Below are 25154 nucleotides of genomic sequence, written 5' to 3' on the forward strand. Positions count from 1 at the left end.
TATCCCCCAACTGCCCCCCACTCCCTGACCCAGCAGAGCTTTTCAGCCGAGTCTGGGTCCCATTCCCCAGCAAAGGTCACCTCCAGCAGATCACAGGTCAAAGGGGCGACGGTCACCCCTAGGGGCCTCATGTCTGGGCTGGGGCTCTAATACCTGCCAGCCAGGTGGCCCAGTGGCTGGCCTGGGGCCACGGCTGGAGCCCCAGTGTTATGCTGGGCGAGTCCCAGAGTCCCAGGAAGCAGTGAGAGTGACTGGGCCCAGCTCAAGTGGTGGGCACCTGGGGGGCATACTGCCCTTGGGGTCTGGGCGGACTCCCCCGGAGACGGGACCCTTGCCTGCCGCGCGGGCACTGGCTCAGCTGCACTGGGCAGTGCACCCTGAGCGACTGGGGTCTCGGACCCCTCTCCTGCCTTCCACTGCACAGGCAGGGCTGGGCTGGGGACGGCTGTGCCCCCAGACGAGGGTGGCACTGGGCCGCCTGAGCCAGCCCCCATTCCTGTCTCCCCAGCTGCCAGCCAGGGGACAGCAGCCTGAGGCCACGTGTCTCACCAGGAAGAAGGAAGCGCTAGGGCCAGACTGCTGGGACGTGGTGAGTGGCAGCCCACGCCTGGGCACGCCAAGCCTCTGTGAAGGCTGGGCCTCAGAGCAGGCGGTGGGGCGGGTCTCACCTGGCCCCAGACCGTGGCACCTATGTGCCTCAGCTCTCCAGAGGCCTGCGGCTCCCGCGGGCCCTTGGGCCATGCCGGGGCTTCCAGTCAAGGACCTTCAGCCCCTCTGAACCCCCCGAGTGGGGTCCAAGAGAACGGCTGGGTGGGATGCGCCCTTCCCCGGGTGGCCCAGCCCCTGACCTGCCCAATCGCAGCGTGGTCCCGGCTCCCTCTGGACAACTGGGGGCACGGCCTGCACCCCTGGTCCTGAGGACAGTGTTCTCTGAAGTGCAGAGTGTGGCCGCGCCCCTTCTGTAGCTGGGCGGGTCTGGGGGCCGGGACATGCCCACAATGGCCGGGCTCCACATACCGGGGGGCCCCCTGCTGCCCAGGCTGGGCCTTCACTGGCCCCCCAGTGTCCCTCACACAGCTCTCCCTCGACCCTTCAAAGACTCTGCTAAGAGCTCGAGGGAGCCCACGGCCCGAACACCACCCTGCACCAGCCCCCCGCAGAGCTCAGGCCACCTTCCACTCCCCAGGCCCCCAGCGAGGCCAGTCCAGTGAGGGCCGGCTGCTTCCGTTGGCCTCAGGGGCCACGTGCCAGGACGAACCATTCTCAGACAGTCACACTCCCTGAGGGCCACTATGTGCCATCTGTGCTCAGGGACCACAGGGGGACCCTTGACCCTGCAGTGTCACATCCGTGTCCCAGGCCAGGGGTCACCCAGCAATTGGCCGGCTGGGTCTGCCCTCCCAGGACCCTCCTGCCGGCTCACAAGGACCACCGGGCCACACCTCCCGAGCTGTGTCTGGGGTCATCTCCACGAGACCACGGTGCATCCAGGCCCCGCCCTGGACGTCAGCTGCGCTGCGTCTGCAGATGTGCCCCTACACCCAGGCCCTGGCTGGGCTGTCCCTCCTTCAGCCGGACACAGTCCACCGGGCTTTCTCCTATCCCTCTCTCAATGGGGCCTGCTGCCCCCAGCCGACTAGGGGGGCAGGCAAAGCCAGCATGGCCCCTCGCTCAGTAAACACTTGTCCACCTGGCTCGCCTCTTTCCTTGACGACAGAGATGGGGTCTGCAGGGCAAGGTGGCCCTTAGGGTGGGGTTGGGAGGACCACGGGCCTGGGCTTACCTCCTAAAACGAGATGGAGGTCAGGACTGCAGCTGGGGCGAGGGTGGAGCCACGGACACGGGCGGAGCCTGCCGCCCTCCGCCACGTACAGCCCCGCCTGTATCGCAGGACATCCCCAAGCTAGGAACTCCAACAGCCCCACAGCCGCCCCCGTGGGTGGGGGGAGAGTGGCGCCCACAGGCGGGTCAGGGCCACCCCGTGCCCACTCAGCCCGCAGGCCCGCCCCCTGACGATTGGCAGGGGCTGAACCACCCCTCAAGCCCCAGGCTCCCACTCCCCTACCCCAGCCAGGCCCGGTCCCCTGCCCAAGGGCCCCCTGGAGACCCCTGTCTGCCCCAGGTGTCCCCTCCCCATCAAGGCACCCGGGAGGGTGGGGGACCAAGGTCCCAGCTCTGGCTGGGGCCCCCTCTCCCCGTCCCACAAGCTCCTGCTTCCCATGCCTGGACCATCCAGGGGTCCCCTGGTCCACGCACAGAGACCCCAGCGGGACCCAGGGCCACCCCAGGAGTCCTTGCCGCCTGGAGCTGGGATGGCGGATTTGCTGGCGGCGGGTGCGGGGAACTGACCGGGTGCAGGCTCCCCCAAGACTCCTCAGCAGCCCGGGCCGCCCCAGATGGCGGAAGCAGAGGCCCACACAGAGGCAGCGGCCGTGCTTCTCTCCAGGACCAAGGGTGTGCAGGGCCACAGGGGACGGGGAGGGGAGGGACACGCTCTGGTCCCAGCTGCCCCACTGTCCAGTGTGCACCGCCACCAAGTGGTGGCAACACTCAGCGCCCGCTTCTGAGCTGGACCTTACCTCCCGCCTCCACATCAGGATCTGGAACCACACCCGGAGCCCCATGGCCCAGCAGGCCCGCCGCCTTGGCCATGGACCAAGTAAGACTGCGCCCCCCCCGCCCGCCAAGCGGGAAACCCCATCCTCACCCCTGCCCCGGAGAGACGTGCGGATGCGCTCAGGCCCCGGATGAGGGATGACTAGGGTCACCCCCGCCAGGGCTCACAGCTTAGCTGGGACGAGCCTTTGGACATCTGTGTGCCTCATTCATTCCTTAAGCGGGTACTGAGCGCCCACTGGGTGCCACCCTGCCCCAGCACTAATAACAAACAGCACTGGCCCCGGAGCGGGGGAAACACCTGGGTCTGCCCTGAACTGCGGGGCTTCTCAGGTCAGGATTCTCAGCCCTAAACCCCAGGCAGGCAGGGCCATCGGCCACCCTACCTGGGGCGGACCTTTGCCTGGGGAAGACAGACCACAAGCAGCTGAATATGTAACTTATAACGGGGTGCCCAGTGCCAGTGCGAGAAGAAGGAGGTCAGGAAAGCAAATAGGAAGTGTGGAAGGGCTGCCGTTTAGAGGAGTGTGGTCCCGGCAACGCGTGAGTCTGGTTCTAACAGGATGGACAGGTGAGGGGCTGTGGCAGGCAGGTGGGGCCATGGGGTGCCCTGGCTTGGATACGGGGGTACGAGTCAAATAGACCAACGTTCCTCAGTGTCTGGAGTTGGGGCTCCATGGGCTGGGACGGAAATGTAGCAGCAGGAGCTGGTGTTTGCACGTGGTAAGTTTGAGCTGCCTCTGTTCGCCAGTGCTTCTGTAGGGCCTTCTGGGTATCACTCCCTCAGTGAACAAAACAGACACAGATCCCTGCCCAAGGCAGAGAAGAGAGGCATAAACATTAAAAAAAAAAGAGTAAATTATCTAGGACATAAAAGGTTTATTCAGAAAGAAAAATTGGAACAGGTTAAGGGAAGGAGATGGTCTTGGGGGCAGAGTGGCAGGCTGGGTCTCACGCCAAGACAGGAAGGAGATAGAGCTGGTGGACCAACAATTAAAGCCCAGTGAGTCAGACTTCCCTGGTGGCGCAGAGGTTAAGAATCCGCCTGCCAATGCGGGGGACACGGGTTCGAGCCCTGGCCCGGGAAGATCCCACATGCCACGGAGCAACTAAGCCCGTGCGCCACAACTACTGAGCCTGTGCTCTAGAGCCCGCAAGCACAGCTACTGAGCCCACGAGTCACAACTCCTGAAGCCCACGTGCCTAGAGCCCGTGCTCCGCAACAAGAGAAGCCACTGCAATGAGAAGCCGCGCACGCAACGAAGACCCACCGCAGCCAAAAATAAATAAATAAAATAAATAAATTTATTAAAAAAAACCCCAAAACCCAGTGAGTCCTTCCACAAGGGTAGAAAGGGATAAAACAGTTTTATTATTGGATGAGCATTAAGAGACTGCAAAGACAAAAACCTCACCCTTTATATGATCTAGGCAGGTACAACCCATTCCATACGGGATCTCAAGAAAAATAACTGAACTCGAGCCTATTTTGTGTGATAATAACGCAGCCGCCCCAGCTTCTCTGATTCCTGTTTGCATGGAACGTCTTATTCCATCCTTTTACTTTCAACCTCTTTGTGTCTTTGTATGTAAAGTGAGTTTCTTGTACACAGCAAGTGTACAAAGGTGGATCGCCTTTGCCAATCTCTGTCTTTTAATTGGAGACTTTAACCCATTTAAAGTTTTAAAAATATATATTTTATTTACTTACTTATTTTTGGCTGCGTAGGGTCTTTGTTGCTGCGTGCAGGCTTTCTCTAGTTGCCGTGAGCGGGGGCTACTCTTCGTTGTGGTGCATGGGCTTCTCATTGCAGTGGCTTCTGTGGCTGTGGATCATGGGCTCTAAGTGCATGGGCTTCAGTAGTTGTGGCGCACGGGCTTAGTTGCTCCGTGGCATGTGGGATCTTCCCGGGCCAGGGCTCGAACCCGTGTGCCCTGCATTGGCAGGCAGATCCTTAATGACTGCACCACCAGGAAAGCCCTCCATTTACATTTAAAGTGAATACTGAGGGACTTCCCTGGTGGTCCAGTGGGTAAGACTCTTTGCTCCTAACGTAGGGGGCCTGGGTTCGATCCCTGGTCGGGGAACTAGATCCCACATGCATGCCACAACTGAGTTTGCATGCCACAACAGAGACCCTGCGTGTCGCAACTAAGATCCGGCACAGCCCAAATAAATAAATAAATATATTTTTTAAAAATAGAGTGAATACTGAAAAGAAAGGACTTACTTCTACCATAGCTATTTGTTTTCTTATATGTCTTATATGGTTTTTGTCCCTCATTTCTTCTATTACTGCCTTTTGGGTATTTAGTTGATTTTTTGTGATGTACTATTTTGATGTCCTTCTTCTTTCCTTTTCTGTATTTTCTTACTGGTTTCCTTGGGAGTTACAATTAAAATCGTAAACTTATAAAAACCTAGTTTGAATAATACCAATTTGGTTTCAGTAGTAAACACTCTGCTCCTACACAACCACAGCCCTCTGCTGTTGTTGTCACAGATTCATCTTCATCTATTGTGTGTCCGTTAACATAGATTTATAACTATTGTTTCATGCATTTGCCTTTTAAATCATACGGAAAAAAACAGAGGAGTTACAAACCAAAACTGCAATAACACCAGCTTTCAGCTTCTCCCATGCAGTAACCTTCACTGTATTCTGTACTTTCTCGTGGTTTTGAGTTACTGTCTAGTGTGTTTTCATTCAGCCCCAAGGACTCTCTTTAGCATTTCCAGTAGGGCAGGAAATGAGCTCCCTGAACTTTTACTTATCTGGAAACATCTTCCTTCCTTCATTTCTGAAAGATAGTTTTGCTGGATATAGAATTCTTGGTTGACAGGTCTTTCTTTTTCTTCAGGACTTCAAATATGTCCTCCCACTGGCTTGTGTTCTCCAAGGCTTCTAATGAGAAGTCTTCTGGAAGGCTTGTTGAGGATTTCCATGGAAAGGCCAGAAGGGCTGCGGTGGCAGAGGCCCCAGCGTGCGCACAGTGGGCATAAGGAGAGGCTGGGTGAGGACGCTGGGGGGGTGGGGGGTGGTGGTCAGAGCTGAGGAGGGGAGGAGAGTTTCCAGGAAAGGATCGACTGTCACCAGGCTGCGGGCCAAGCGAGGGGAGCTCTGATCATGGCCATCTGGAGACAGGAACTCACCTTGACGAGATGAGCCCTGGGGGGGAAGGCCGACTGCAGAGGGCTCTCGGAAGGAGGGTGGGGGGACACTCCCTGAGTTTAGTCAGGAAGGAACAAAGAAATGGTCGATGCCTCAGAGTTGCTGGGCTCTGACGTGTTTGGCAGTTGGGGGGTTTCTAGCTTGCAGGAGCGACAACTCGTGTCGGGGGGCCGGGCTGCAGCTGCGAGCTGGGCTCTGCGCTGAGGAGGGCGGAAGGGCTTGTCCCTGGCTGGTGGTCTCTGCCCCTGGAGGTCGAGCAGAGGCCAGGGTTTGGGTGTCCAGCTTGGGCCACCAGAGGAAGGGGAGGCAGCTCGGCAGGCAGGGCGGGGAGACGGGTCCTGGCAGTGGGGCCTCCGGACAGCAGCGCCTGGGCCTCGGCGGCATCTGCACCTCTCGGGGCAGCTGTGCGCGCCCACCTCGCCAGCCCCCAGCAACAGGTTCCCACATTCACCCTCTTCCAGCCAAAAAGCGAAGAGCTGTCAGTTCCCGCAGAACCTTCATGAGTACAGCTTCCAATAAGATTCTGATGATTTTAATGGTATTTTAAACGGCTGCTTATTACTTTGAGGCGATTGACTCTTTTTTTCTAAAACTCTTCGTGTGCACGTTTAAACATACTTTTTCTACGTTTCTCTGGGCGCCACTGAGCACAGCCTTAGGACAGGACACAGCGGGCCGTGGCGGCAGACGCGGATGCGAGTCAGGCTGGGGAGTGGGCCCCAGGTTGGGCGAGCCGAGGGGAAGATGCAGCCTCTGGGCGTGCGGTGTGCGGGGAGCGGGGCGGCGCATTCCGGGGCACGTCTGACCCCAGAACTTGGACGCAGCAGTGACCACTGGGGAGGGCGTGTGTCCAGCCGGCTGGGGAAGAGGCGCTGTGGGTGAAGCAGCCGAGAGCTCGCGGTGAGGGGCGCACCTGCCTCTCCAGCGGGACCAGTGTCACTTGGCGCCTCGGGCGAGGGTTCTCCGCAGCTCTGACCGCCCCAGCGCCCGCAGCGCTCCCAGCCCTTGCGCCCCAGGAGCCTCCGGGGATCCGCCGGGTGCGAGCTCCGCGAAGAGCCAGCGGGATGGGCGGGGGGGCGGGGCCGGCCGCTAGGATACCCCGCCCCCAGCCTCAAAGTCTGGTCTCCGCCCGGTCCCCGCGGCGGGCTGGGGAGGGTCGCGCTTCCTCCGGAGGTCGGCGGCTGGGGCGCAGGTGGGGTGCGGAGAGGGAGCAGCTGCGGGGCGGGCCCGTCGGAGGAGGGAGGCTGCCCCGGGGGACGAGGCTGGGGCTTGGCCTACACGCCCTGGAGGGCGAGGGGCAGGGCGGCCCCGGGAGGCCTCCGGGAGCCGGATAGGGGTGGGGGGTTAGGGAGGGGCTGGGGAGCCTGGCTGCCCCTCCGCGGCAGGTTAGGGACGGGGCTCCAGGGCCCGCGTCTTCTGCCCCCCGTCCCGCCCCGCTGTGGCTTTTATTGGGGGGAACATCTTTAAGGACACCTCCCTTGTCTTGGGTTGCAAGGCTCTGTCTCGCCTTTGACCCACTCAGGAGGGACCCCACGACCATCCTCCCGGCTCCCGGGCGCATGCGCCAGACTGTGCGACTGGGTGCCCCGAGAAAGCGCGGCCGTCGCCCCTCGCCCCCAGCAGGAGAACTCGCTGCGAGGAGAAAGCCCGGGCGCGCGTAAAAATGGCCTGAAACATACATTTTAAAAATATTTTGTTCATCTAATTTTTAATTGTCACATAGTAAAACTGACTTTTTAAAATTTAATTTGTATTTTATATTGGAATATAGTTCATTTACAATACTGTGTTAGTTTCAGGTGTACAGCAAAGTGATTCAGTTTATATATATATATATTCTTTTTCAGATTCTTTTCCCATATAGTTTATTACAGAATATTGAGTAGAGTTCCCTGTGCTCTACAGTAGGTCCTAGTTGATTATCTATTTTATATATAGTAGTGTGTATATGTTAATCCCAAACTCCTAATTTATCCCCTCCATTAAAAATTGACTTTTTAATTTTGGTGGACAGTTCTCTGAATTTTAACACATGCGGAAAGCCGTCACTGTAACAGGTTACAGTTACATCACCCCGAAACCTACCCCCTGCCATGCCTTTCGGGCACACTTCCTCCACCCATAACCTCTGGCAACCACTGATCTGTTTTCCACGATGGTAGGTTGGTCCTGTGGATGGAAACAGATAGAAGGCCATCTTGGGGGACTGGCCTCTCTCACTCTGTAATGTCTTGCGATTCATCTGGGAGGTTGTGTGAATCCACAGTTTGTTTCTTTCGTGACTCGGCAGTATTCCATGGTCTAGATCACCACGGTCCGTCCATCCATTCACCCACTGAGAGATGTTTGGGTTGTTTCCAGCTGTTACAAACAAAGCCACCACCAGTGTTCACGCACAGGTTTGTGTGTGAACACACGTTTTCACTTCTCTAGGACAAACGCCTGAGGTTGCGTTGCTGTTTCCCACGGTAAGCATATATAGTTACCTGCATAAGAAACTGAGAAAGCATCTCCCAGAGTGGACGCACCGCTTTGCCTTCCCAGCATCCGCATCCCAGAGTTCCCGTTGCTTCACATCCTCGCCAGCACTTGGTATTGTCAGTGTTTCTCCTTTACTCGTTCTGAGAAGCACGCAGTGCTCTCTTATCAAGGTTCTAGTTTGCGTTTCTGTCGTGGCTAATGGTGCTAAGCATCTTTTCATGTGCTTAGTTGCCATCTATACATCCCCTTTGGTGAAGCGTCTGTTCAAGACCTTTTGCATTTGTAGTTACGTCCTTTTTTTTTTTTTTTTTTTTTTGCTACACTGCGCAGCATGCAGGATCTTGGTTCCTTGACCAGGGATCAAACCCATGCCCAAAGTCCCAACACCTTTCCTATTTGTAAATTGTGTTGTTTTCTTAGTGCTGAGTTTTGTGGGTTTTTTTTTTTTTACATCTTTATTGGAGTATAATTGCTCTACAATGGTGTGCTAGTTTCTGCTTTATAACAAAGTGAATCAGTTATACATATACATATGTTCCCATATCTCTTCCCTCCTGCGTCTCCCTCCCTCCCACCCTCCCTATCCCACACCTCTAGGTGGTCACAAAGCACCGAGCTGATCTCCCTGTGTGTGGGGTTTTCTTAACTTTTTTTAAACTGTCTTTATTTTTAAATTAATTAATTTATTTATTTTTGGCTGAGTTGGGTCTTCGTTGCTGCGCGCGGGCTTTCTCTAGTTGCGGCGAGCCGGGGCTACTCTTCGTTGTGGTGCGTGGGCTTCTCATTGCGGTGGCTTCTTTTGTTGCGGAGCACGGGCTCTAGGCACTCGGGCTTCAGTCGTTGTGGTGCGTGGGCTCAGTAGTTGTGGCTCGCGGGCTCTAGAGCACAGGCTCAGTAGTTGTGGCGCACGGGCTTAGTTGCTCCGCGGCATGTGGGATCTTCCCAGACCAGGGCTCGAACCCGTGTCCCCTGCATTGGCAGGCGGATTCTTAACACTGCACCACAAGGGAAGTCCTCAAATTGTTTTAGTCATTCCCGTTTCATTGCCCTTCCGTGTAAATTCTAGAACTGGCTTGTCTACATCTACAAAACAGTCTTCCTGGAATTTGGGCTGGTAATGTGTGAAATCTGCAGGTCGCTTTGGGGAGAAACGACATTTTTACTACGCTGAGTCTTCAAATCCATGACCATGATAAGTCTTTCCATTTGTTTAGATCTTTCTGATGTTTCCAACAGCCTTCTGTAGTTTTCAGCACACAGCATACATGTTTTGCTAAATTGACACCTAGACATTTTAGTGTCTATTAAGTGGGAGCCATAATAAATAGCAATTTGCTTAAAATTTTGGTTCCCAGTTACTCACTGCTTATGTCTGCTTATGCACAGGAATAGGATTGACTTCTTTGTGTTGGTCTTGTATCCTGCAACCTTTCTAAACTCACTTATTTGTTCTAACAGTTTGGTTCTTTTTTAAAAAATAGATTCCCTGGGATTTTCTACATAGATAATCGTGTTGCTAGAAAAAAGGACAGTTTTATTCTTCCTTTCCAGTTCGTATGCTGTTATTTCCTTTTCTTGGTCTATTGCACTGGCTACAAATGCTGGTACTGTGTTGAATAAGAATGACAAGATGGGCATCCTTGACTCGATGCTGATCTTCGGGGAAAAAGCCTTTCACAGTAAGTCTTCCACAGAGAGTATGGTATTAGCTGTAGGATTTTTGTTGATGCTCTTTATCAAGTTACAGAAGTTTGCTAGGTGTGGAAACCTGAATTGACGTTTCTTTTCTTGCAGTGCTCAGAAAAATGTTGTATTACCAATACTTCTTTCTGGTCTCTACGATTTCTGAAGAGAAGCCCAGTCATTCAAATCCTAGCTCCTCTGTAGGTAATACATAACTTTTCTCTGGCTGCTCTTAAGATTTTTCCTTTGTTTGTAGTTTCCAGCAATTTGATATTGAAGCGTCTTGGTGTGGATTTCTTTCAGCTTATCCTGGATGGGATTAGCCCTGCTTCTTCAATTGTAAGTTTATATCTTTCACCAAACTTGCAAAGTTTTCAGTTATTATTTCCTCAAAATATGTTTTCAGCCCCACAGTCTTTCTCCTTTCCTTCTGGGACTCCAGCACCACAAATATAGCCCTTTGTTGTGGTCCCATGGGCCCCTGAGACTCTGTTCAGTTTTTTAAATCTTTTTTCTATTTTTCAGATTAATTTCTTTTTTTTTTTTTTTCTGGCCACACCACACAGCTTGTGGGATCTTAGTTCCCTGACCAGTGATTGAACCTGTGCACTCGGCAGTGAAAGCGCTGAGTCCTAACCACTGGACCACCAGGGAGTTCCCACAGATTCATTTCTATTGATATATCTTCGAGTTCATTGATTCTTTCCTCTGTCATCTCCATTCTGCTATTGAATCCATCTAGTGAGGGTTTTTTGTTTTGTTTTAGTTATTGAATTTTTCAGTTCCAAAATTTCTATTTGCTTGTTTATATCTTTCTATTTCTTTGCTAAGTTTTTCTGTGTTAGTGTTTTGTCAAGACTGTTTGCAATTTGTAGTTCAGGTACTTTTATATAATCTGCTTTAACGTCCCTGTCAGATGATTCAAACATCTGTGTCATCCCACCGTTGGCGTCTATTGTCTTTTCTTATGTGAGTTGAGATTTTCAGGTTCTTCGTATACCAAGTGATTTCGGTTTCTACCCCGGACATTTGAGTATTATGGGTCTCCCCCTGCCCATGGAGAATGTTAGTTTCCTGTGGGCTCTGGTTCCAATGTCCAATCGATATTCAATGTTTGCTGTTCTAATCAGGTCTGGCCCCATGGGCACCACCTAGTACTCACTCTGAGACCTGGGTGGAGGTCTACCTGTCAGATCAATTTTCCAAGTATTTGATATGCTAATTAGGATCAGATCCACGCACTCGGATTAGGGGTGACAGCGGGAGTTTAAATTTTAAAGCTTCTGGCGTCATTTCACTGAACTTCTTCCTCTCCATTATTTTCCTGGTACTTTCCACGTACCTGAAGGTTCCCTTTTCCTCCACCAGAAACTATCCACTTCTGCATTTGTGACACATTTGGGGCCAAACGGCAGGAGAACATAGAGGGAAAAAGCTGCTAATATGTGAGTTCAGCAAGGTTCCAGGACCCAAGATCAACATACAAAAACCATCTGCATTTCGATATGTTACCGATGAACGATCCAGAAAGGAAATTGAGATAACAACTCCATTTACAACAGCAATGAAAAGAATGCAATGGTTAGGAATGAACTTAACAAAAGGAGAGCAAGACTTGTACACTTAAGACTACAGAGCAATTCTAAGAGAGAGTAAAGAAATCTAAATAAACAGGGAGAAATTCAGTGTTCATGGGTGGGAAGACTCAATACTGTTACGATGCACACAGACTGAACAGACTGAATGCAATTTCTATCAAAATGTGAGTGGATTTCTGGGGGGCAGAAGTGAGCAATCTGATCGTAAAATGTGTATGGAAAGGCAAAGGACACAAAATAGCCAAAACAAGTTTTTAAAGGAGCAAAGCTGGAGAATTTAGAGTTTCCAATTTTAAAACTTACACTAACGCTACAGCGATAGAGACAGCACGTTTTGCAGTATGGACTGACATCCAGGCCCATGGAACAGGACTGAGATCCAGAAATAAATGATCAGATGATTTTTGACAAAGGTGCCACAGCTTTCACTGGGGAAAGGGATACTCTTCAACAAATGGTGCTATGGTAATTGGACATCCACATGGAGAAAGAGGAGTTTGGACCCTTACCTCACACCGTACACAAAAATTAACTCAAAATGAACCATAAACCTAAATGTAGGCGCTACAGCCATAACGCTTCTGAAAGGAAACATAAAAGAAAACCTCTGTGCCCTTGAGTGACGCATAGTGTTCTCAGGTGCAGCAGACACTAAAGACAGGACCCATGGAAAAGACAGACAAATTGGACTTGGTCAAAAGTAAACGTTTTGTGTTTCAAACACCAGCAGTAAGATGGTGAAAACTGGGTTAAATGTTCCCAAATCTTATATGTATTAATAATAAAGGACTTGCATTTAGAATCTATAAAGAACGCTCACAACTCAAAATACGACACACGCTGAAAGTTGTTGTGTGTATTTTACCACAATTCACAAACATATATAAGATTTTAAAGAACAACAATAAGACAAGCAATCCAAGTAAGAAATAGGTCGAAAGTTTGATTAGACATTTAACCAAAGAAGGAGGGGGGAAGCTGGGTATCCTCTTTGGTGCAATGTCTAATCAAATGTGAGAAGATGCTTAACATCATTAGCTATTAGGAAAATCAAATTGAAACTGAATGCAACACCGCTTCACATCCACTAGGATGGCTACAGTCAGAATGAAAGATGATAATGAGCGTTGACAAGGACGTGGAAACATTGGAAGCCTCGGTCATTGCTGGTGGGAATGCAAACTGTAGAGCCAACTTCTTCAAAAGTTACATGGAAATGTCCCACGTGACCCAGCAATTCCATTCCTAGGTGTCTACCTCAAAGAAATGACAATGTATGTGCACACGAAGACATGTACCTGAATGTACATAACAGCCTTATTCGTAAGAGCCAAAATGTGGGGGAAGAAAAGCAAACATCCATCAACTGGTGAGCGGATAAGCAGAACGTGTTCCCTACAATGGAATATGTTTATGGGAACCAACTATGGACGTGTTACGTCACGGATGAACTTCAAAATGCGTGTGCTCAGCGAAAGCAACCAGATACCAAACGCTACAAGTTGTAGATTCCGTTTATATGAAACGTCCAAAAAAGGCCAGTCTGTGGGACAGAAAGCAGGTGCGTGGTTGCCAGGGGCTGGGGTGGGGGACGAGTGACTGCTCGTGGGGAACAAGGGATCATCGAGGGGATGGAAAACGTGCTAAAATCGGACTGTGGTGGTTGCACAACTCGGAAGTTTTACTAAAACCATTGAAGGGTGGGTGGCTCATTGAAGTCGTTGAAAGTGGGTGGACTTCATGGGATGTAAATTACACCTCGATAAAGCTGTTTTAAAAATACTTTTCACAGATTTTATTAGATTTCCATTTAACTCTCTGAGAAATGTTTAAAGTGGCTTAGACTATTTTTAAGAGGAATTTTGCTTGTTATTAAAAAGGCAGCCAGCTGAAAGGAAGGGCCTGACCCGGACCCTGCCCCCGGGGCTCTCCCCTGGCGGAGGCCCCCTCATCACCTCCGCCCCACACAGGTCCTGGAGCGAGCAGGCCCCTCGGGAGGTGAGGGACCCATGGCACCTTGGGGGGCCGGAGGGAGGCTGGGGTACTGTCTAGGGGAGGTGGGGGTGCGCCCCGAGGCGGGGGCAGCTGGCGGCTCTTGGGCGCGGGTGAGAGGGCGGGGGCGGGGCAGGGTTGACCAAGACCCCCAGTGGCTGCGCAGAGAAAGGCCTGGTGTGTGCACGGGGCCGGGCGGGGGCGCACCTGGGCGGGCACACCTCGGGGGGGCAGCGAGCAGGGCCCCGGAGACAGACACGCCTGGAGGACCCCAGGGGGGACCCGCACGAGGATGCGCAGGGTGGGCTGCCTGGGCAGAGACAAACATGGTGCCGAGGGGCTGGGCCTGCCCCACAAGTGCCACCACCCTGCCCTGGGCTCTGCCCCTCCCTGAGACCCCACCCCCAGGCCAGGGCGCCTCCACTCGATGCTCCAGTGTCCCCAGGGAAGGGACCGTTGCGGTGTGGCCGGGGTGAAAGGTGGCACCCACCCTGCCAACCCGACGGTGCACACCTCTGTGTTCCAGGCCCAGCTTGGCCCTTGCTTCTCGCCCCATGACAGACCCCACTGGCCCCGGGGATCCCCAAACTTCAGCCCCTTTGTGCTCACTAGGGAGTCAGGTACAGGGCAGACAGAACTGCTGGCCCCCAGTGACCACGTGTGACGAGGAAGGGGACGTAACGTCCCAGGGTGGGGAAGCCAGTGGACCACAGCTCCGAGCCCCCGGCCGCCCCCAGGTCCTGAGATTCCCCTCCTGCGCGGCAGCGCAAAGAGGTGTCCTCAGGCCCAGGGCAGGTCAGCACCAGGACGGGACAGGGCCTCCCCTTAAGCACTCATCGGAGGCGGGTGCTGTGGAGGGAGGGCCCTCACTGTGCCTGCGGGGGCGTCCTGGGCACGTGGACAGGGTCCTGGGGAGCCTCCACTCGCCCTCGGGTCTGACTGCCTCTGCTTCCCGAGTCTTCGGGGGCCCACCTGCCTCCTGGACTTGGAGGACCCTGAGCCCCCCACGTGCCCCTCACGCCCGGGACCCCCCCCACACTCCAGCACACTCACCTCCCCTCGGCGCCCCGCCCCCACCCCCCCTCAGATCTCGGCAGGGCCCTCTGCGAACCCCCACTTCCCATGACCCTGATGCGCTCATGGCTCTCGAGCCCCCTCTGGGGCTGAAGACGGTCCCTACACGTGGGCCAACACGCCTTTGTGCCCTGACACCGTACACGCGTGTGACCGCACTGCCACCGCGCCGGTGGCCGCTGGGCGGCGGGAGCGCTCGGGGGGCAGGACCTTTACTGCCACAGCCTCCTGCCCTCTTCTCTGCCCGGTTCCGGGCTCCTCCTCTGTCACCTCCCACCCCCCCCGCAGGCGCTGAGTCACAGGGGCTCCCCCACGGGCTGCTGCGGCGTCTGAAGGGAGGGTGCGTCACACAGCAGAGGCAGCTGCGGAACACGGGGGGAGGACACCCCGAGTCTTGGCTCCGGGCTCTGCGTAGATGAGGTCCTGCCCGGGTGCACACACATGCACACACGCTCAACATGCACAGATACACATGCGTGCACACACACAACCCTGTGCTGGATCACACACGCGTGCACATGCACACGAGCACCCAGACACATGCACAGACCACACAGAGGTGCACACCCACACATACTACATACACACTCACAGGTACACACAGACGCGCACAGTCAAGGGCAAACACGCACCCTTTCTGTGGTACCCCCTGGGCCTTTCTGGAGGGGAGACAGGAGGCTGCCGAGTGGCCTGCACTGGGCAGGGGCAGAGCTGGGACTCCGGGACCCCACAGCAGCCCCTGACCTGCTCCAGGGCCGGCTCGGGTCCCTGGGCGCCTCCTTCGGCCCCTGGGTAGGGGGCACCCCCCCCCCCTTGCTGTGGCCTGTTGAGAAGGATGCTGAGTCAACCCTGACCTGCTCCAGGGCCGGCTCGGGTCCCTGGGCGCCTCCTTCGGCCCCTGGGTAGGGGGCACCCCCCCCCCCTTGCTGTGGCCTGTTGAGAAGGATGCTGAGTCAACCCTGACCTGCTCCAGGGCCGGCTCGGGTCCCTGGGCGCCTCCTTCGGCCCCTGGGTAGGGGGCACCCCCCCCCCTTGCTGTGGCCTGTTGAGAAGGATGCTGAGTCAACCCTGACCTGCTCCAGGGCCGGCTCGGGTCCCTGGGCGCCTCTTTCGGCCCCTGGGTAGGGGGCACCCCCCCCTGCTGTGGCCTGTTGAGAAGGATGCTGAGTCAGCCACGGCGCCAGGGACCTCGGCAGCCAGCATGCCGGGGTCTGCGGGCCAGCTGCACCCTAACCCTCATCTCTCAGCAGAGAGTGCTGCGACCGGCAGGAGCTCGGGCAGGAAGGCGCGGAGCGGCCCCACGGCTTCGCTCAGGGCTCAGGGCCTCTGAAGCCCCCCACCTCCTTCCCCTCAGCTTACCCACCCCCTTAGCCCACCCAGGTGGAGCAGGCTGTCAGGAGAATCCAGGGCCACTGCAGGAGCGCGTGTGCTGGTGGAGGCTGTGCAGCCCCTCCTGTGTCTGTCCTTTGCTTCCAGCCCTGAGTAAGCTGGGCCTGGGCTCCTCCACCTGCCTCAGGGCCTTTGCATCTGCTGTTTCCCCTGCCAGCGCTCCCTCCCCAGATCTCTGCAGAGCTGCCAGTGCCATCTCTCAGGCCCACTCAGCAGAAAGGCCGACAGCGACCCCTAGGAACCCCACCACCGTGTCTCTGTCACATCCCGAAACCATCATGCCCATTTGTCTGGGTCACTGCCCCTCTGGCAGGGGTGAGCCCCTGGGGTCAGGAGTGTCTGCTTCCCTCCAGAGGGAAGGGGCCCTTTGAGGCGGCTTGGGGGAGGCGTGGTGAGCAGAAGCCAGCCGGCAGGGAGGGTCAGGAGGCTTGGGGCGACCCCCTTGGGGTGCTCCACAGGGTGGGGCTGCAGACCCCTCCCCACACTCTCACCAGGATGGGGGTGCCTCTGTGGGGACCCATCAAGCGGGCCATGCCGTGATATGAACCCCAGTCCAGATGTCTCCAGGCCCCGTTCCCCCCGCCAAGGTGGGAAGTGGGAGACCAGCAAGCGGCCTGGTGCTTTCGGGCTCACACAGCCTCGGGCAGTGCCCCAGTGGTCCAGGAACCCTGGCTTCCTGGCCGGCCTTGCCCAGGGGGTGGAACCTCCCAGGCTTCCTAGTCACTGGGTCCCAGGACCCACGGCATCTACAGCCCAGAGAGGCCCTGCCACTTGACACCAGCAGGGCCTTCTCACCGTCACAGTCCAGCCCCCTCCCCATAGCCCAGGCTCTGGCGGGGACCTGGGGGCCGCAAGGAATGGGGCAGATGACTCCTGGGCTGGGCTTGGCCTGGTGCCTCGGGCATCAGCAGCTCTCCTCTCCATCCTTCCAAGGAACTGGCTCGGGTTCCTGCAGGGCTGCCTGGGGTGGGGAAGCCTGAAGGCCCTGGACCAGATGCCAGCCTCCCCAGCAGGTGTGCAGGCCCAGTGATGTCAGGTGCCCTGCCCACCAAAGGCCTGAGCCTCAGATCAGGGCAGGCGGCCTCCTGGCAGCAGGGCGGGCAGGAGGGGCCAGAGGCCAGGTCAGAGCCAGCCCACCTTTCCGAGCTCTGTGTGTTAGGAAGATGCGGTCCCGCCCTAGGGCACCTCCCCTCCCTGGGTGGGGCGGCCTTCTCGGCTGTTTGTGACATTGGGTGGGTCCCTGAGCCTCAGTTTCCCTCACCTGGCTCATTCAGTGCCAAGTACAGGTGACCTACCCCCAAAAGAGGGGCTCCTCATTCATGCATCCGGGAGCAGGCCCCCATACACCGCACCCCGGCCGGCACCTGGGAAGGGCTGGCCCCCCATACACCGCACCCCGGCGGCACCTGGGAAGGGCTTTCTTGCAGGGACCAGGCCAGGAGGAGGACCGTAACCAGTGCTGGAGGGGCAGGCCCTGCTCCCCTCCCTGCCCAGACAGGCCTGACTGCCAGGAACCCTTGGGGACCGGGCGGGGGGCAGGCAGAGCGGGGTGTCAACTGTGTAATCGAAGCTCAGGGGTTTGCCAAGGCTGCCTGGAAGTCATGTGCCCAGGGCTCAGGCAGCTCCCCCCGCCCCGCCCCAATCAGAGACCTCTGCAGAGGGGACAGACCCACTGAGGAACCCCAGGGCCAGCAAATCAGCTTGGGCCCTGCACCCCTCAGCCACAGCTGCAGGTCAGGGATGAACTGGGCCCAACGAGCTCCTCTCCCTCCCCTTGCGCTGTGGGCCGGCCGGGCCTGGCCGACACCGTCCCTGCTGCCTGCCCAGGACCCTGGGCCCTGCCGCTCACAAGCGCCCTCCCCGGAGGCCCCCGTGTGTCTCCAGCTCAGTGCGCACCCTGTCCTGCTCCAGCCCGGGCCTGTGACGTGCCAGCGTCCACAGACCCGGGTGCCCTTCCCAGCCGCAGTGCTCAGGGCCAGGGTCACGCAGGCAGGTGATGGCCCCCCAGCCCCTGCCTGTCCAGTCTCCACCGCCCCCGTGGGAGCCACCCAGCCTGTCCCCTTCGGAGAGCATGGGGATTCCCCCAGCCAGGGTCTGGGTGCCCAGAGGGTTGGGTGGGGCTCCCAGGTGGGTTCACTTCCCTTTTCTCAGAAGCCGAGGCAGCAAAGCCACGCCAAGGTTTCCTTTTGGGGGCTGCACCGGAGGAAAGAAACAGCGAGGCCCTGACAGCTGCGGCAAGTGCGTTTGGATGTGCCTCCCAGACGCTGCCCCGGAAGCGGGGCCGGCCTCAGGCAGGTGGGTGAGCAGCCCGGAGAGGTCGCCCACCCGCCACCTCATCGGCTTGGCCAGCACCCACCAGCCCCCAGGAGGCCTGGCCGTGAGCACTGTGCGGGGTGTACTGTGTCGCTCCCGTGGGTGTGGGCGCCTCCGAGCAGAGGTGCTCGCACCCCCGAGGGCCATAGCGCGTTCAGGTTTCCGGTGCTTTCCGCGATGATTTCTGGGTTCCGTGCAACCCCAAGGAAAGCCCCTGAGGGCTGGAGGTGAGCAAGTGGTTCTAAAGGAGCCTCGATACTAAACTGGTCAAGATATCAAAGGCTGAGTGGAGATGGGGGCTGGCCTGGCAGAGCACAGTCAGAGCCCCTGGACCAGGGGAGCCCCTGGGACTGTGGCTGCTGGAAGAAGCCTGGGCCTGGCCCAGAAGCTGGCAGCCTCGAGGAGGGCAGGACAGGGTTTGGGGGGTCGGGCCCTCCACGGTCTTCAAGCAGCCTGTCCCCTCTGCTCCAGCCGCAGGCCGTCCACACAGCCGACGGTGCCAGCAGCCTCAAGGCGGGGCTGGGGATCCTGCCCGTGGAAACAACCCCATCCTGGTCCCAAGAGGCCCTGCGCCAGAGGAGCCCCCAGCCCCACCGACAGGGCCAGTACTGACGGCCAGGACAGACCCCACCCCGGCAGAGGGCCCGCAGACACCAGGGGCACCAGTGGCACAGACCATGCCCAGCAAGTGGGTCCCCAATTCCACGAGCCCCTTGCCTTCCCAGCAGGCTGCGGCGCCTGGCGGCTCCGTGGGGGGCGCCTCGCCCTCCCCAAGTCGGACTGGGTCCCACACTAAGGCGAGCTCTGGGAGTGCTCACTGGACGGTCTGGAAGATGGACCGACTGAGGATGGGGGGGTAAACGGGCAGGGCACACCCTCAGCTGGCAAGAGGGGGAGCCGGGATCACGGTGTCACCAGGGTGGGGGGCGGGGCCGCTGCCCGAGTGCCCTGCTCCGCGGAGAGGCAGGGTGAGCAACGGAGAAGAGCCCCACGGAGCCTGGCAGGACTCGGGCAGTGCTGCCCGGCACCCCACACACCGAGGGGGGCCACCCCGGGGAGGCGGGGGGCTCAGCAGCAGCTCCGGGGGGAGGCGCCAGGCCCCAGGCAGGCCACGAACGCCCGCTGACTTCTGAGTGGCCGAGCTGACTCCACTTCCTCCAGCTTCGCCTTCCAAAACCTCCTGCCTCTGCTCTAACCTTCGGCCCCCGGACGCCCTTCTGTCCAACTCTGCTCCCAGGGCCCACCAGCAGGCATGAGACACGGGACCTGGGCCGTGGGACCCAGGGACAGGCCTCTGGGGGCTCCAGCACCTGCCCCAGCACAAGATGCCCAGCACAGGGCTCCCGTGGAGGCGGGGCAGGGCATGGCCAGACGCTCCACGGACTGCCCTTCACACTGCAGCCTGGCCCACGTGTCCACACCTGGACTTGGCCGTGGCTCCCATCCGCCACCTCACCCTGCACCTGTCAGGCCAGGGCCCAACCCGCCACCTCTGTTCTCCGCACCTGGAACACCTCCCACCCCCATCCCCTGGCAAACTTCTCCTCATGCTTCAGAACCCCTTCCAGCGTCTTGGGGCCACTGCCAGCCACGGCCCCAGACTCGTGCTGGCAACACCCCCAAGGCCTGGCTCCCTGCTCCTCCCCCCAGGGGCCCGAGGGCACAGTGTGTTTCCCACTCCCCTGGGGCAGCAGGGTCCAAACGGAGTAGCAAGAAGGCCAAAAGCTGGGAGGGAAGCGCCTGAGCCCCTCGTACGGCCACCTCCCCGCAGGAAATGCAGAAGGAGCTATGCAGGGACCAGATGCCCCTTCTCCCCAAACCTCTTCTCTTACCCAAGACGACCCAGCCCAGTAAACACAGAATATCCATTTCATACAAAACAGTTTAATTGAAATACCTGTATAAAAAAATATGATTTCCAGACATCTCACTTTTGAACTGAAAGAAAACCCTATCCGCAGTGCCTACGCACACCGGGATCACACAAACACAACTGCTGAAATAAATTAAAGGCTTGAGACTCTGTCCCCCCACCCCCCAGCCTCCAGAGCCAACAAGCAGACTGTACAAGGTCAATAATTTAAAACCCACCCCCCAAGGGCGCAGAGCCGCAAGGGGGCGGGGTCACCCACTCCCCTTAAATTAGCCACTGTACAAGTCCACCTTCTGACAGACACGGGTAGGATTGGGACCTGGGGTCCACACGCACGGCCGCCCCCTCCTCTGCCCACAGGCCTTGAGGAGCTAGGGCTGCTGGGAGGGAGGAACCTCAACAAATAAATTAAACAATAAATAGCCCTCCTCGGGGTCACACCATAAATAAGACGGTTGCACACGCATCGGGTGGGCGGGCGGGCAGCAAGGCCTGAACGTTGCATTGCTTGTGCACAGACGTGCCCAGACGAACACCGAGACACGAGGGTGGGGGGGGGGGCATGATGAGGGACCCCGTGCCCATGTGAGACGAGGCCACAGGACACGGGAGAGCTCCTGGTCCGACACGTCAGACGCAGAGGGGCGGGGAGGTCAGGGCCACCTCCGGAGCAGCACAGGAGAGGGACGGTCTCGGGTCAAGCGCCGGCCGTGGGCAGGCGGGACCTGGCTTGGATCGGAGTGTCTTTGGACAGACAGAGCTTGAGAAAACTAAGTCCCGTGAGAGCAGCGTTCGAAAAGGCACTCAAAGCAAAGGAACCGGCCGGTGCCAAAGGCGAAAGTCACCAGGGGTCGGAGGTCACTGCTTTTCGCAAGGGGCAGACAGCCCGGCAGAGCCGGCCCAGCGCAGGCCCGGGCATAGCGCAGGGGTCCCCTCCGGTTCCCACGGCCAGGGGCAGGCCCTGCTCACAAGCTCTCGCTGCTGGACGTGGTGCTGGCCCCATCGTCCGTGTCCAGGGCGCAGAGCCGCAGATCACAGCTCTCCGGGGTGCCCCCCTCAGCCCCCAGCATCCAGGGGTGGGCAGAGATCTGGTCCAGCGAGGGCCTCTCAGAGGGCCGCAGGGACAGACACCACTGAATGAGCTGCTGGCACTCTGTGAGGGAAGAGGGGGTCAGGACAGGGCCGCCCCGCGACACCTCGCCGCCAGTGGCAGGCCCAGCCCCTCAGCGCACCTGGGGAGACCCTCCTGCGGAAGAAGAGGCGGCCCCGGAGAATCTCCTCGTCCTGCTCGAAGGGGATGTCCCCGCAGACCATGTCGTAGAGCAGCACGCCCAGAGACCACACGGTGGCCGAGCGCCCGTGGTAGCGGTGGTAACGGATCCACTCCGGAGGGCTGTACACGCGGGTGCCTGGGGGACACACGGGGCTTAGCAGACCGGCTGCCGGGTCGGCGCCCCACCAGGCCGGCAGCACGCGAACACCGAGACCCCTGGCTCCCAGTTGATCCTCTCCGCGTTGGAGCCGGGGGCCGGTCCTCACCCTGGAAAAACCCCGGCAGGCGTGGTCTCCCCTGGCGCCGCCGCCCCGCCCGCCCAGCTGGCCCGGCGCGGGAGGCGGATCACATGAGCGCGGGGTCCGGTTTCACAACAAACAGATGTGAGGTGAGGATACCGGGAAGGGGAGGGGCAGGGAGCCCCGGCTTCCCCGGCACCGCAATGCGGGGATTTCTGCGCGGCGCCCCCGCGTTCCGCACGCGCGCAGGGGAGGCCCGAGGCGGCGCCGGCCAAGAGGAGTCTGGAGTCCGCCCCGCGCCCCAACCTGGCGGACCCAACGGCCCGAGGCCCCGCTCTGGGCAAGCCAGCGCGGCGCGCGGCCCCAACAGTCGCCAGCCCCTCGGCCCTCGCCGCGGGGAGGGCGCTCACCGTCGAAGTCGGTGTAGACGGTGTCGCGGAGTAGCGCACCCGAGCCGAAGTCGATGAGCTTGAGCTCGCCCGAGCGCAGATCCACCAGCAGGTTCTCGTCCTTGATGTCGCGATGCACGACCCCGCAGCCGTGACAGTGGCGCACGGCGGCCAACACCTGCGCGAAGAAGCGGCGCGCCAGGGCCTCGTCGAGCGCGCCCCGCTCCGTGATGAAGTCGAAGAGGTCTTGCGCCGGCTCGGGCCGCTCCAGCACCAGTAGGAAGCCGTCGGACCGCTCGAACCAGTCCAACAGGCGAATGACCCCGCGCGCGCCTCCGGCCGCGCCCACCTTGCGTAGCAGCACCACCTCCAGGGGTACAGCCGCGCCGGCCTAAGGGACACGGCGGTCAGCGCGCTCCGCCCGGCGCCCGCGTCCCCCGCTCCGCCCGGCGCCCCGCGCTCCCCGCCCACACTTACGATGCTACCCCACTCGGTCACCCGTTCCTTCACCACGTGCTTCACGGCCACCTGGGGGGAAGGGACCAGTGGTCAGGCCCACGCGGACGCAACGACGCGCGCGGGCCGAGAATCCCGGGTGCCGGGCGGCCAGACTCACCGGGAGCCCGTCGGCGATGCGGCTGCCTGCGTAGACCGTGCCGAAGCCGCCGCTGCCCAGCACGGCGCCCACCTGATACACCTTCTCGAAGCTCTCCTTGTCTGCCTTGACTGTGGAGAGCGCACGGGCGGGGTTGGTGCGACCGGAGAGCCCGGCCCCCCGACCCCGGTGGACGCCCAACCTCGGTGCGCGCCCACACCCCCGGCCCCCGCATACCTGGCTGCAGGATTTTCACCGGGAGATGATCCACGCCGCCTGGTCCGCACAGGTGCGCCAAGGAGCCGAACTTGGAGAGCAGCATCGCGGGCGGCGGCCGGGCGCGGGCCCCCGGCCTCCGCGCCGCCTCTTGCCCGGCCCGGCTCCCCGCGCGGTGGAGAACGCGGGAGGACGGCCTCTCCGGGCCGCGCGTAGCCCCGACGCGGACAGCGGGCAGGTGCGCCGGGACCGCCGGCCTCGGAGCGCGGGCCTGTTCGGGCGAGGCCGTCCGCGCGGCGCACTGCCCGACCAAGCCCCGCGTGGACCACGACGACACGCGCAGCAGACCGAGCCGCTCACACGCCCGGGCCGCCTCGCCCCGGGGTTTTGGGCCGCGGCCGCGCGTATCCCTCCGCGGGGGCGGGCCGAGCCGGGGCCCCGCCCCCTTCCGCCGGGGCTGAGCGGCGGGGGTCGCCTCTGGAACCCGCGTAAGCTGCCGAGGCGACGGCGGGAAGAGGCCGGCGCGCCTTCCGGAGTGGGCGGGGGCGGGCGGGGGGCGCGGCGAACCGCCTGGGACTAGCTGGCGGGAGCGGAGTCGCGGAGGCGCACGGCACGGCGTGGCGCGTCACCTCTCCGCGGTCACACACGCCCCCGCGCACGCGCAGTTCCCGCGCGGGCGGTGGCCCGGGAGTGCGGGGCGGGGCCGCGGGAGCCAATGGGAGCCGGTGTTTGCAAAGGGCACGGGGCCCAGCCAGTGGCGTCGCGCGGACGGGGCGGGGCCAGGGCCCCGCCCCAGGCCGCGCCGGGAAGGTCACCGGCTACACCGGCCGGGCGAGGGCGGCTGAGCCAGGAATGCGGCGGTGGGGTCCCGAGGAGCGGCGGGGTCTGGGAGGCGCCCCCGATACCCCAGGCTGTGCTTGTGCCTCCCCGGCAGTCCGCGCACCCCGACGCGCCCGTGGCCTGGAGCGGCTGGCACCTTCGCCCCCTGGGGGACCCCGCCGGGCGACAGCGCCCCGGGCCTCGCGGCCCCCGGGTGGGCTGAGGCTCCACTCTGCCTACCCCGGGCCTTCGTTCTTACCAGGGCTTGACCTCAAAGCCCGCAGCCCGAGGTCCCTCCCTGACTCCGCCTCCCTCCCAGGAACTTTGCCCTGCTGACCCCGTGCCTGGAGAGCCCTCCTCGGCTCTCCACCCACCTGGTTGCCCTCCAGGCCCAGCTGCTGTCCACCTCTACCAGGGAGGCCACCTTGCCCGCCTCTGTCAGAGCCAGAGCCAGACTAGGTCTTCAGGGCCCTCGTCTGGACCTGAGCCTGTCCTCTGCCTTTTGTATAGCACAGACTCATCCAACCCCACGGGTTGCCAACCTCAGCCCAAGTCACCGGCCTGAGCAGCTCAGGTGTGAGCAGCCGTCTGCCAGTCCCAGTGGCTGAGCTCAGGACGTCCACTGCTTCCCACAGCCATCCCAGAGAGGGTTGAGGGTTGGGGGAACCAGGAGGTCAAGGTACTGGTCCTTCTGGCATCGCAGGTACTCCCCGTGGCCCCTGGGGACCAGGCTGGGACCTAATCATGGCATCCACATCCCTGGGCCCATCAGAGGTTACCTTCAGGTGTGACCTCCAAGCATGTGCACTCACCTGCCTCAGGGGCCCTGGCCAGCCTGCTGGCTCCCTCAGCACACCCAGCCTACCCCAAGTCACATCCCTTAGCTGCCACAGTCACTCTCCCAGGGCAGAGAGTGGACCCTCCACTGGTACAGCTTTTAGGTTTTTATCTTTCTGAGCTCTGTCCACCGCCCTCCTGCGATGTGGACCCATAAAGGCAGGGCCAGGGCCGGCCGGTTAACCACAGTCCCCAGGCCAGTACAGTGCTCCTCATGGGGTCAGATCCAAGGCAGGATGCCTGCCTCTGAAGTAGAATCCAGGGGCTCTTGTCTTCTTGTGGGTTTTTCCAGGGGACCACTGGATGGTCCTCAGAGGCTTCCTCCTCAGATCAGGCTGCTACAGGTTCCTGGACCCACAGCCTGTCCTGGGCTAGGGAGGGTGGGAGTGCTGGAGAGCATCCTGGATCTAGGTGTCAAGATGTGACTCTGAGGGCGGTTCCAACTTAGCCGACAGGGGCCGAGGTTCCCGGTGGCCTCCCCTCTGGGCCTCCAGACCTCCCATGTGAACCTGCAGGCCAGTCCTCCTTGGGTGTCCTGGCCTGTGCGCCCAGCTGGTCCCTGGCCTTGAGAGTCAGCCTTGGGAGGCCAGCATC

General features: G+C 59.5%; 2 protein-coding genes and 1 non-coding gene across 5 annotated transcripts in view; 2 read left to right on the forward strand and 1 right to left on the reverse strand.

Annotated features, from left to right (window-relative positions):
- The window catches only part of IL17REL (interleukin 17 receptor E like), a 49368-nt gene extending 36089 nt beyond the window's left edge, over positions 1 to 13279 (forward strand). Inside the window, exons 15-20 of one of the 3 annotated variants that reach the window (XR_009565315.1) lie at positions 509 to 589; positions 2598 to 2659; positions 9822 to 9949; positions 10065 to 10157; positions 10257 to 10292; positions 11322 to 13279. Coding sequence is in view for 1 of the 3 variants with exons in the window: in XM_060305533.1 (XP_060161516.1) it covers positions 509 to 534 (26 nt within the window). In the remaining 2 variants the exon portion in view is untranslated. The other 2 variants (XR_009565316.1, XM_060305533.1) reach the window with 2 other exon arrangements.
- On the forward strand, positions 4632 to 4704 carry TRNAR-CCU (transfer RNA arginine (anticodon CCU)). Its single transcript has one exon. It is a non-coding gene; the product is annotated as a tRNA-Arg (tRNA).
- Positions 13280 to 20187: 6908 nt separating the features above from the next.
- PIM3 (Pim-3 proto-oncogene, serine/threonine kinase) lies at positions 20188 to 23293 on the reverse strand. Its single transcript, XM_030855565.3, has 6 exons — positions 22926 to 23293; positions 22710 to 22819; positions 22571 to 22621; positions 22115 to 22484; positions 21425 to 21601; positions 20188 to 21345 (listed from the first exon to the last, which is right to left on the reverse strand). The coding sequence occupies exons 1-6, from the start codon at positions 23008 to 23010 to the stop codon at positions 21158 to 21160; spliced, it is 981 nt and encodes a 326-aa protein (XP_030711425.1). The 5' UTR covers positions 23011 to 23293; the 3' UTR covers positions 20188 to 21157.
- Positions 23294 to 25154: the final 1861 nt, after the last annotated feature.

This window comes from Globicephala melas, chromosome 10 (assembly GCF_963455315.2).
Source record: "Globicephala melas chromosome 10, mGloMel1.2, whole genome shotgun sequence".
Taxonomy (NCBI): domain Eukaryota; kingdom Metazoa; phylum Chordata; class Mammalia; order Artiodactyla; family Delphinidae; genus Globicephala; species Globicephala melas.

Excerpts from the sequence above, each read along its gene's own strand:
- PIM3 (XM_030855565.3), bottom strand. The coding sequence starts at position 23,010 with ATGCTGCTCTCCAAGTTCGGCTCCTTGGCGCACCTGTGCGGACCAGGC. Across the intron at positions 22,485-22,570 it reads TGACCGAGTGGGGTAGCATC|GCCGGCGCGGCTGTACCCCT; the intron begins GTAAGTGTGGGC and ends CGTGTCCCTTAG. Across the intron at positions 21,346-21,424 it reads CCGCAGGAGGGTCTCCCCAG|AGTGCCAGCAGCTCATTCAG; the intron begins GTGCGCTGAGGG and ends CTTCCCTCACAG.